At 41.1% G+C, this 12,481-nt stretch overlaps 1 protein-coding gene across 1 annotated transcript in view; it reads right to left on the bottom strand.

Annotated features, from left to right (window-relative positions):
• Positions 1-12,481, bottom strand: part of LOC113892397 (antigen WC1.1-like) — a 45,166-nt gene that overhangs the window by 7,726 nt on the left and 24,959 nt on the right. The window contains 2 exon segments of the mRNA XM_027541218.1: positions 2,351-2,665; positions 2,765-2,857. Of these exon segments, the coding sequence (XP_027397019.1) occupies positions 2,351-2,665; positions 2,765-2,857 (408 nt within the window).

The raw sequence follows: 12,481 nt of genomic DNA, 5'->3' as shown, positions 1-12,481 counted from the left end.
TCAGTTTTCATTCCAATCCCTAAGATAGGCAATGCCAATGAATGCTCAAACTACCGCACAATTGCACTCATCTCACATGCTAGCAAAGTAATGCTCAAAATTCTCCAAGCCAGGCTTCAGCAATATGTGAACCGTGAACTTCCTGATGTTCAAGCTGGTTTTAGAAAAGGCAGAGGAACCAGAGATCAAATTGCCAACATCCACTGGATCATGGAAAAAGCAAAAGAGTTCCAGAAAAGCATCTATTTCTGCTTTATTGACTATGCCAAAGCCTTTGACTGTGTGGATCACAATAAACTGTGGAAAATTCTTCAAGAGATGGGAATACCAGACCACCTGATCTGCCTCTTGAGAAATTTGTATGCAGGTCAGGAAGCAACAGTTAGAACTAGACATGGAACAACAGACTGGTTCCAAATAGGAAAAGGAGTTCGTCAAGGCTGTATATTGTCACCCTGTTTATTTAACTTATATATAGTGTACATCATGAGAAACGCTGGACTGGAAGAAACACAAGCTGGAATCAAGATTGCCAGGAGAAATATCAATAACCTCAGATATGCAGATGACACCACCCTTATGGCAGAAAGTGAAGAGGAACTAAAAAGCCTCTTGATTAAAGTGAAAGAGGAGAGTGAAAAAGTTGGCTTCAAGCTGTACATTCAGAAAACGAAGATCATGGCATCTGGTCCCATCACTTCATGGGAAATAGATGGGGAAAAAGTGGAAATGGTGTCAGACTTTATGTTTTGGGGCTCCAAAATCACTGCAGATGGTGACTGCAGCCATGAAATTAAAAGACTCTTACTCCTTGGAAGGAAAGTTATGACCAACCTAGATAGCATATTCAAAAGCAGAGACATTACTTTGCCAACAAAGGTTCGTCTAGTCAAGGCTATGGTTTTCCTGTGATCATGTATGGATGTGAGAGTTGGACTGTGAAGAAGGCTGAGCGCCAAAGAATTGATGCTTTTGAATTGTGGTGTTGGAGAGGACTCTTGAGAGTCCCTTGGACTGCAAGGAGATCCAACCAGTCCATTCGGAAGGAGATCAGCCCTGGGATTTCTTTGCAAGGAATGATGCTAAAGCTGAAACTCCAGTACTTTGGCCACCTCATGCGAAAAATTGACTCATTGGGAAAGACTCTGATGCTGGGAGGGATTGGGGGCAAGAGGAGAAGGGGACAACAGAGGATGAGATGTCTGGATGGCATCACTGACTCAATGGACGTGAGTCTGAGTGAACTCCGGGAGTTGGTGATGAACAGGGAGGCCTGGCGTGCTGCGATTCATGGGGTCGCAAAGAGTCGGACATGACTGAGAGATTGATCTGATCTGAACCATCTTTCTATTTCAACCACAAGGATGTAGTGATTATGAACAGAGGAAGACCAACCAGCACTTACAGGGCAGGGGAGCTGAATCCTGCTTCCTGAGAAAACTTCTAAAGACTGTGTGAAAGGATGTGATGTGCCCAGTGAGGTGGTCAACAGTATAATGAACCCCCAGAAATGTCCACATCCCAATCCTGGAGCCTGTGATATGTTACCTTACATTTAGAAAGGGGCTTCACAGATGTGATTAATAAGGACCTTGGGATGGTGAGATTAAGCTGGAACAATGTGTATTAATCACCTGAGCCCAGCCTAATCACCTCCTTAGCCCTAATACCCTTAGATGGATCACCTTGCAAAGCTCCAGTTAGAGGGAAATGTAAGTGAGGAAGAACAGTTGGAATAGGCACTGTTATCTGAAGAAGAAGAAGAAGAGGAGGAGGAGGAGGAGGAGGAGGAGAAGGAGGAGAAGAAGGAGGAGGAGGAGGAGGAGAAGGAGGAGAAGAAGGAGAAGGAAAAGGAGGAGAAGGAGAAGAAGAAAGAGGGCCCTGAGCCAAGGAATGAGGCCACATATAAACCAGGAACGGCTGGGAAAAGAGTAAGCCGCAGAGCATCCAGGAAGAAAGCAGCAATGTGGACACTGGGATGTTGGCTCACAGAGACCATTGTCAGACTCCTAGCAAACAGAACTGAACAGAATAAATCTATGCTTTCATTACAACGTCACCAGAATCTCTAGACTGTATTATGACAGGGAACTGCAGAGTGAGTCCTGCTTTCACGTGGAAACTGTGAGAAAAAGCTCTGGCAGGAAACACTGCTGAGAAGAAAGGACCAGAATCTCAGCCACTGCAGGAGGAAGTGAAAGCACCTCGTCTTCTCGTCTGCTGGAAAGACAGGCTCCATGGGAGGAAGCCTCCTACTCTGGTCCTTTCAGCATCTCTCCATTAGGACTCAGAACCCCGTCCTCCAGGGCCCCATCCCTCCCCCAGCCTGTGGACAGTGTGCAGCACGCACCTGAGCAGATGACCCCCACGTCCTCCTTGTGTCTGCAGTCCTGCCGCCCCCAGCCTCGGGAAGGGCACCTCCACACGTGGGACTCATTTCCTGTGCAGTTCAGGTCGTCCAGCCAGATGGGCCCTGATCCTGCCCCGAAGTGAGCAGACCCCGTGGCACTGAGGGCTTCTCCACAGCCCAGCTGCCTGCACACCACGTGGGCATCGTCCAGGTCCTAGCCGTCATCACAGATGATGCCCCAGGAGCACTGGTCAAGGATCTCCACTCTCCCGGCGCAGGGACCGCCCCCGTCCACCAGGCGGAGCTGTCTGCTGTCTGAGGAGAGAAAAATGGAACAATGGGGTGGTGACGGGTGGTGAGGGGGGCGAGGGGGCAGGGGAGTGAGAAGGGTCTTCTGTCCTGTGGGACCCTCACCTGAGCAGTAGGGGGTGCTCTCCTCTGAGGCTGCAGAGCCTGCTGGTTCAGACACGGAGTCATCGCACTGGGGCAGCACCTGGGTCTGGTTTCCTGCAGAAACAGGGGATTGGGAGGGTTAAAGAACAGAAAATTGAATTAAGGTAAATAATGACCTATGCGGTGGAGCCTGAGATAAACGCTGTAACATAGCAGTAACCTTATGGTAATTTTAGAGTTCACCTTCTCTATGAAGAGTTCTGTGTCTGACAATGCCAAACGTTCTGTTTTAAGCCAAGTGCTGCACTAAGAATAAATTTACAAAAGCGAGAAATTATCAATACTTTTGATATTGTTGTTGAGCTACCCAGGCAGTGAGAGTTTTTGGAGCCAAGCTCTCAGAGAGAATAAAGGGCAGAGGTGAGCCACTTCTCTGAGGCTTTTGTCAATTCAGAGGTAAGAGCTGAGACTCTGAAAAGCTCAGCAGAGATTCACCAGACACACTAGCTCAGGGAACATGAAGCACTATTCAGGGTCCGCCTGGGAGAAGATTAGCCAGGATCTGGGCATGGTAAAAGGAAAGGGAACTAAAAGCTGATCCTTTCCCAAGGAATGGATGCCCAGTTTCTATTTTCTTCACCCTCTTTCAAGTAAGGTGATCGACCCTAAATTGGGTGTCTGGAGGAAGCTATAAAATAAGATCCTTTCTGAAGGAGTTCTACAATTTTTCACATATAATGTCTGTCAATCAAAAATACTCAGTCACAAAAGATAAACAATTTGACAAAAATGTATGAAGAAAAAATGCATTAGAAAGAAATGTATAGGATACCCGGCTACTGGACTTAACCCGACAAAAGTTTAAATCACCATGGATGAAATGTTCAAAGAATGAAATGACAAGATAGAATTTTGGCAGAGAAATGATCACAAAGAATTTAACAAAAATTCTAGAATTGAAAATGTCAGTTTTTGAAATAACTCAGAGGATATGTGTAATACTCCATCAGACCAGCACAAGATAGCAATACTAAAAGGAGACAGAATGAAGCACAGAAAGAAAAAAAAATGGAAAATGTAAAAATGTACAGAAAGATGCTAAACAGGTCTGGAATTCATATATACTAAGTCTTAGATACACAAAGCCAAAATTGACAGAACTAAAGGCAGAAACTTAGAATCAACAATTTCCCATTTTATATACCGTGGTGGGTTTTAAGCATCCACAAAATCTTAACATCCACTGAGAAGTGAAGTCTATGCCTCCCTCCCTTGAAGCTCTGCTGACCTTCATGAATTCCCAGTAAACAATGGAAGGGAGTGTATGTATCACTGCTCAAACTTCGTACTAGGTCTGAGGACCATTCAGCCTCCTCTGAAATCACTGAGGACTTTTGCTTTAGAGCAAGGAGAGACAAGAAAGCCTTCTTAAGTGAACAATGTAAAGAAATAGAGGAAAACATTAGAAGGGGAAAGACTAGAGATCTCTTCAAGAAAATGAGATACCAAAGGAACATTTCATGCAAAGATGGGCAAAATAAAGGACCTGGCAAGGACATTTAGGAAATGGCAAGAACCTAACAGAAGCAGAAGATACTAAGAAGAGATGACAAGAAGACACAGAAGTGCGTGCTAAGTCACTTCAGTCGTGTCTGACTCTTTGAGACCCCATGGACTGCAACACATCAGGCTTCCCTGTCAATCACTAACTCCCAGAACTTGCTCAAACTCATGTCCATCAAGTCAGTGATGCCATCCAACCATCTCATCCTTTGTCGACCCTTCTCCTGTCTTCTATCTTTCCCAGCATCAGGGTCTTTTTCAGTGAGTCAGTTCTTTGATTCAAGTGGCCAAAGTATTGGAGCTTCACCTTCAGCTTCAACGTCAGTCCTTCCAATGAATATTCAGAACTGATTTCCTTTAGGATGGATTGGTTTGATCTCCTTGTAGTCCAAGGGACTATCAAGAGTTTTCTACAACACCACAGTTCAAAAGAATCAATTTTTTAGTGCTCAGCTTTCTTTATGGTTCAACTCTCACACCCATAAATGACTACTGGAAAAACCATAGCTTTGACTATACAAACCTTTGTTGGCAAAATAATGTCTCTATTTTTTAATATGCTGTCTAGGCTGGCCATAACTTTCCTTCCAAGGAGTAAGCGTCTTTTCATTTCATGGCTGCAGTCACCATCTGCAGTGATTTTGGAGCCCCCCAAAATAAAAAAGTATCTCACTGTTTCCATTGTTTCCCCATCTATTTGCCATAAAGTGATGGGACCAGATGCCATGATCTTAGTTTTCTGAATGTTGAGTTTAAGTCAACTTTTTCACTCTTTCATCAAGAGGCTGTTTAGTTCTTCTTCACTTTCTGCCAAAAGGGTGGTTTCATCTGCATATCTGAGGTTATTGATATTTCTCCCGGCAATCTTGATTCCGGCTCATGCTTCATCCAGCCCAGCGTTTTTCATGATGTACTCTGCATATAAGTTAAATAAGCAGGGTAACAACATACAGCCTTGACCTACTCCTTTCCCTATCTGGAACCAGTCTATTGTTCTATGTCCAATTCTAACTGTTGCTTCTTGACCTGCATGCAGATTTCTCAGGAGGCAGGTTAGGTGGTCTGGTATTCCCATCTCTTTAAGAATTTTCCACACTTTTTTGTGATCCACACAGTCAAAACTTTGCCATAGTCAATGAAGCAGAAGTCGATGTTTTTCTGGAACGCTCTTGCTTTTTCTGTGGTCCAACAGATGTTGGCAATTTGATCTCTGGTTCCTCTGGCTTTTCTAAATCCAGCCTGAATATCTGGAGGTTCTTGGTCCATGTACTACTGAAGACTTGCTTGGAGAATTTTGAGCATTACTTTACTAGCATATGAGATGCATACAATTGTGTGATAGTTTGAGGATTCTGTGGCTTTGCCTTTCTTAGGGATTAGAATGAAAACTGACCTTCTCCAGTCCTGTGGCCACTGCTGAGTTTTCTAAATTTGCTGGTATATTGAGTGCAGCACTTTCACAGCATCATCTTTTAGATTTTGATATAGATCAACTGGAATTTGATCACCTTCACTGTCTTTGTTCATAGTGATGCCTCCTAAGACCCACTTGATTTCACATTCCAGGATGTCTGGCTCTAGGTGAGTGATCACACCATTATGGTTACCGGGGCCATGAAGATCTTTTTTGTATAGTTCTTCTATGTATTCTTGCCACCTCTTTGTAATATCTTCTGCTTTTGTTAGGTCCATACCATTTCTGTCCTTGATTGTGCCCATCTTTGCATGAAATGTTCCCTTGGTATCTCTAATTTTCTTGAAGAGATCTCTAATCTTTCCCATTCTGCTGTTTTCCTCAATTTCTTTGCACTGATCAAAGAGGAAGGCTTTTTTATCTCTCCTTGCTATTATTTGGAACTCTGTATTCAAATGGGTATGTCTTTCCTTTTCTCCTTTGACTTTAGCTTCTCTTCTTTTCTCAGCTGTTTGTAAGGCCTCCCTCCTCTGACAACCATTTTGTCTTTTTGCATTTCTTTTTCTTGGGGATGGTCTTGATCTCTGTCTCCTGTACAGTGTCACAAACCTCCATCCATATTTCTTCAGGTACTCTGTCGATAAGAACTAATCCCTTGAATCTATTTGTCACTTCCACTGTATAATTGTAAGGAATTTGAGTTAGGTCATATCTGAATAGTCTAGTGGTTTTCCCTACTTTCTTCAATTTAAGTCTGAGCTTTGCAATAAGGAGTTCATGATCTGAGCCACAGTCAGCTCCCAATCTTGTTTTTGTTGACTTTTTAGAGCGTCTGCATCTTTGTGTGCAAAGAAATCTTTGCACATCTTTGTGCAAAGTCACACATCTTTGACTGTGTGAATCACAACAAACTGTGGAGAATTCTTAAAGAGATGGGAATATCAGACCACCTTTCCTGCCTTCTGAGAAGCCTGTTTTCAGGTCAGGAAGCAACAGTTAGAATTGGACATGAACAATAGACTGTTTCCAAACTGGGAAAGGAATACATCAAGTTGTATATCATTATCCTGCTTAATTAACTTCTATGCAGAGTACATCTTGTAAAATGCTGGGCTGGGTGAAGCTCAAGCTGGAATCAAGATTGCTGAGAGAAATATGAATAACCTCAGATATGCAGATGACACCACCCTTATGGCAGAAAGCGAAGAGGAACTAAAGAACCTCTTGATGAAGGTGAAAGAGGAGAGTGAAAAAGCTGACTTAAAACTCAACATTCAAAAAACTGAAATCATGGGGTCTAGTCCCATCACTTCATGGCAAACAGATGGGGAAGAAATGGAAACACTGACAGATTTCATTTTCTTGGGCTCCAAAATCACTGTGGACAGTGACTGCACAGATGAAATTAAAAGATGCTTGCTCCTTGGAAGAAAAGCTATGACCAACCTAGATAGCATATTAAAAAGCAGAGACATCACTTTGCCGACAAAGGTCCATCTAGGCAAAGTTATGGTTTTTCCAGTAGTCATGTATGTATGTGAGAGTTGGACCATACAGAAGGCTGAGCACCAAAGAATTGATACTTTCAAATTGTGCTGCTGGAGAAGACTCTTGAGAGTCTGTTGGACTGCAAAGAGATAAAATCAGTAATTTCTGAAGGAAATCAACCCTGAATATTCATTGGAAGGACTGATGCTAAAGCTGAAGCTCCAATACTTTGGCCACCTGATAGGAAGAGTTGACTCATTGGAAAAGACCATGATGCTGGGAAAGATTGAAGGTGAAAGGTGAAGAGGGTATGAAGTAAGAGTTGTGGTTCATTTTTTTTTTTTCCCCATGAATATATTCAGCCAGTACATCTTTTTTTTTTAATTATACTTTCCCCTTTGAAATATCTTGATGCCTTTGGAGAAAATCAACTTATTATACATAGGTTTAGGTCTAATAGTGAACTTGATTGTGTCCTGTTGATCTATTTATCAATGCTTACTCAAAGACGATGTTGCCATGGACACATTGTAGGAATCTTCAAGTTAGTTTGCTTCTATTTTTGTCATTATCTTTCAAATTTGTTTTATCCACTTTATCTCCTTTCCATTTTAATATGTACACAAATATTTAGAATAGGTGTATAAATTCACCTCACTGCTCTTTAGTCAAAACAGTCGGTGTGCATGGATAAATCATGTATAAGCCATCAATCTACAGTCCTAAAGGATGTGAACAAGCTGTTCCTGGGTGCTACCAAGGGAGAAATTTTTAAACAACACATTATAGGAACTTCCCTGGAAGTCCAGTGGTTAAGACTCCATGCTTCCATTGAAGAGGGCATGGGTTTGATCCCTGGCAGGGGAACTAAAATTCTGTGTGCAGTGAGGTAAGGCCACAAAAATATATATATTTTTTAATTTAAACATAAACAGCACATTATAATCATTTAGTTATTCCACCTCATTCTTAGTCTGTCCATGAATCAGATTCAAACAATTTAGCATCTGCAAAGATAAGCATAGAGCAGACTCAGCAGACCTGAGGATGTCAGAGCCTCAGAGTTGGTGATTTATTTTGTAAAGGGGAGGACTGTATGCAGTTGGAAGGATATCTTTGTCCAACTGGTGATTGATCATTAAGAAAACTACACAGGCAGGGGAGAGGTTCAAGAAAAAAAAAAACACAGGAATACTAACTAAAAGAATTAAGCCACTTTGTGGGTCAGTATAAACAATTTTCTTTTAAATCCTCTAGTGAAGTAGATTTGTGCAGAAGTGCCAAGAACTACTTCAAATTCTACTGAATGGAAAGGCACGTCCAGTCTTACTCAGAACTCTTAGTTTGCTGCAGCTTTTACATAAATATGGACAAAGGAACAAACAGACTCTTGGTGGGCTGGATAAAGGCATGAGTACTTAGCACATATCCTGATTAAGAGAATTATCGAAGTCTACCCTTAAACGAAATATTCTCTTGGAGCCTGCTGAAATGAATATACAAGCAACTTTGGTATGTTTAATGGTGATACTAAAATTCTCTGAAGCTATAACTTTGATGAAAATGATGGTTGAAGCTGAGACAAAAGAGATTCCTGCTGGTTGGGCTCCTTACGTGACTTTATTATTGGAAAGATAAGATGATGTCAAGGAAGATGTCATAGATAGCTTTCCAAGGCTACTGTAAATGTATCTGAGTGATGGGGAAATGACTGTAGTTTTTCAGAAGGATGAGAATCAAATATAAAATGGCAAAAAAATGGAGGGCATCTAAAATTACTGAACGTATACAGATGGTTGACTGGAAAATAACATGAAAGAGGAGGAGACAGGTGGAATAACTGCTAAAAATTTTAATGATTCTTTATAAGAGATTATATCATCAGATTGCCTGGGATATCTCCTTAAACTGTAAACAAACATGATAACTTAATTCATCAAAACCTTTACGAATCATTAAAATATTATGTAAGAGATGAATCTACAGGCCCTTTAGAGTCAATATGGAATAAATTAATGCAAAGTAAAGGAGAAGATTATGACTCTGAGTGACAGGTGGGCCAATATGTTTTGGCACAATGCCCAGCAGGCAGCAGCCTGAAGGTGGTAAAGAAACTTTCGTGGGGTTAATAGACACTGGTTCTCAATGTATTGTAATACAAAAATGAAAGTTAGATGGCAGTATACAGTATTTAGGGCTTCCCTGGTGGTGCTAGAGGTAAAGTATCTACCTGTCAATGCAGGAGATGACAGAAACGTGGGTTTGATCCCTGGGTCAGGAAGAACCCCTGGAGTAGGAAATGGCAATCCACTCCAGTATTCTTGCCTGGAAAACCCCATGGACAGAGGAGCCTGGTGGTCCAAAGTTCATGGGGTCACAAAGAGTCAGACATGACTGAGCAACTGAGCTTGCACCCACACAAATATCTGTTAGATCCTTCATTCCGAAGTATGGTGCAAGCCTCATGATTTTGTGTGGATTTTCTCTCTGGATGATTTGCTGAAAGTGCAGTATGAGTATTCCCTACAATTACCATATATCAGTCTCTTTCTCTCTTTAGATCTGTTCAGTTCAGTTCAGTTCAGTTGCTCAGTTGTGTCCGACTCTTTGCGACCCCATGAACTGCAGCACGCCACGCCTCCCTGTCCATCACCAACTCCTGGAGTTTGCTCAAACTAATGTCCATCGAGTTGATGATGCCATCCAGCCATCTCATCCTCTGTTGTCCCATTCTCCTCCTGCTCCCAATCCCTCCCAGCATCAGGGTCTTTTCCAATCAGTCAACTCTTCACATGAGGTGGACAAAGTACTGGAGTTTCAGCTTTAGCATCAGTCCTTCCAATGAACACCCAGGACTGACCTCCTTTAGGATGGACTGGTTGGATCTCCTTGCAGTCCAAGGGACTCTCAAGAGTCTTCTCCAACACCACAGTTCAAAAGCATCAATTCTTTAGCACTCAGCTTTCTTCACAGTCCAACTCTCATATCCATACATGACCACTGGAAAAACCAAAGCCTTGACTAGACGGACCTTTGTTGGCAAAGTAATGTCTCTGCTTTTTAATATGCTATCTAGGTTGGTTATATCTGTTAGTATTTGCTTAATATATTTAGGGGCTTCAATGGGGAGTATATATTTATGATTATTAAATCTTCTTGATGAATTGACCCCTTTATCATGATATAATTGCCTTCTTGTTTTCTTATTACTATTTTTGGCCTAAATACTATTTTGTCTGACATAATGTAGTTACCTCTGCTCTCCTTAGGTTTGCACTTGCCATGGAGCATCTTTTTCAGTCCCTTTACTTTGAGCCTTTGTGTGTTCTTAAATCAGGAGTGACTCTCCTTTAGGCAGCAAATAGTTTGGTCTTGATTTCCATGCAACTAGGCACTCTTTTTGAGTAATGAATTTAATCCACTTGCATTTTTACTGATTATGGATATGTAAAAATTCCTAATGCCTTCTTATTGCTTTCTGACTATAGTCCCATTGCCTTGTTTTGTTTCTGTCTTAGCCTACTTTTTTACATTGGTAATTTTTCATGATGGTGTGCTATGATTCCCCTTTACCTTTTGTAAGTACACTCCAGATTTTTGCCTTGCAGTTACCATGAGTTTTACATGAGCATATTATATATAAAACAGTTCATTTTATACTGATAGCAACTTAAGATGCCTGCTACTAAGTTGCTTCAGTCGTGTCCAACTCTGTGCGACCCCATAGACGGCAGCCCACTAGGCTTCTCTGTCCCTGGGATTCTCCAGGCAAGAGTACTGGAGTGGGTTGCCATTTCCTTCTCCAATGCATGAAAGTGAAAAGTGAAAGTAAATTCGCTCAGTCGTGCCTGACTCTTAGCGACCCCATGGACTGCTGCCTACCAGGCTCCTCCATCCATGGGATTTTCCAGGCAAGAGTACTGGAGTGGGTTGCCATTGCCTTCTCCGAAGATGCCTACAAACACTCTACTTTTTAACGTTCCCTTGTACATTCCAATGTCACATTTTATCTCTTTTTATGTTGTGTGTTTGTTAACAAATTATAACATCTACATTTGTTTTTACTACTCTTTTCCTTTAATCTTTATTCTAAAGTGAGGTGGTTAACACAGACTGTTGTATATACATTCATTTTTTTTTTCATGTCACAAATTAACAACATTTTGTTTAGGCTTGAAAAACCCCTTTCAGCATTTCTTTTGAGTCAGGTCTAGCGGTGATTAACTCCCTCAGCTTTTATTTTTTGTGAAAATCTCTCCTTCTCTTTCCTATGTGAAGGATAACACTGCTGGATAGAGTATTCATGGCTGGCAATTTTTTTCTTTCAACACATTGAATATGCCATTCCACTTTCTCCAGGCCTATAGATTTTTTTGCTTAGGAATCTACTGATATGGTTGTCTCTTAAAATTTTTGACAGTATCATTATACAGTATCCAGGAGAAGGTATTTCTGCACTCAGATAATAGGGTTATTATCTTTATGAACTTGAGTGTCCAAGTCTCTTCCTTATGTTTGGAAAGTTTTTGGCTATTATTTATTTGAATAAACTTTCTCACAGTTTCTCCTTTCTTCTCCTTCCTGAACCTTAATTATTCTAATATTTGTATGTTGAATGGAGATTAATAGATCACATAGGATATTTTGTTCTTTTTTATTCAATTTTCTTTATTTTCCACTGATAAGAGCTGTTTCAAAATTCCTATCTTGTAGTCACAGATTCTATCTTGAATTTGGTCTACTCTATTTTAGATGTTCTCTGTTACATTTTTTTTCATTTATTAAATTCTTCAGGACCAGAATTTCTGTTGGTTCTTTGTTATAATTTCTATCTGTTTATTAAATCTCTTACTGTGTTAGTATAATATTCTTCTGATTTCATTGAATTGCCATTTTGTGTTTTTTTTTTTTTTTAATTTTTTTTTATTCTTCCAATTTTATTTTATTTTTAAACTTTACATAATTGTATTAGTTTTGCCAAATATCAAAATGAATCTGCCACAGGTATACATGTGTTCCCCATCCTGAACCCTCCTCCCTCCTCCCTCCCCATACCATCCCTCTGGGCCGTCCCAGTGCACCAGCCCCAAGCATCCAGCATCATGCATCGAACCTGGACTGGCAACTCGTTTCCTACATGATATTTTACATGTTTCATTGCCATTCTCCCAAATCTTCCCACCCTCTCCCTCTCCCACAGAGTCCATAAGACTGTTCTATACATCAGTGTCTCTTTTGCTGTCTCGTACACCGGGTTATTGTTACCATCTTTC

The sequence above is a fragment of the Bos indicus x Bos taurus genome, chromosome 5 (assembly GCF_003369695.1).
Source record: "Bos indicus x Bos taurus breed Angus x Brahman F1 hybrid chromosome 5, Bos_hybrid_MaternalHap_v2.0, whole genome shotgun sequence".
NCBI classification, from domain to species: domain Eukaryota; kingdom Metazoa; phylum Chordata; class Mammalia; order Artiodactyla; family Bovidae; genus Bos; species Bos indicus x Bos taurus.
This window is presented reverse-complemented; position numbering and strand designations above follow the sequence as displayed.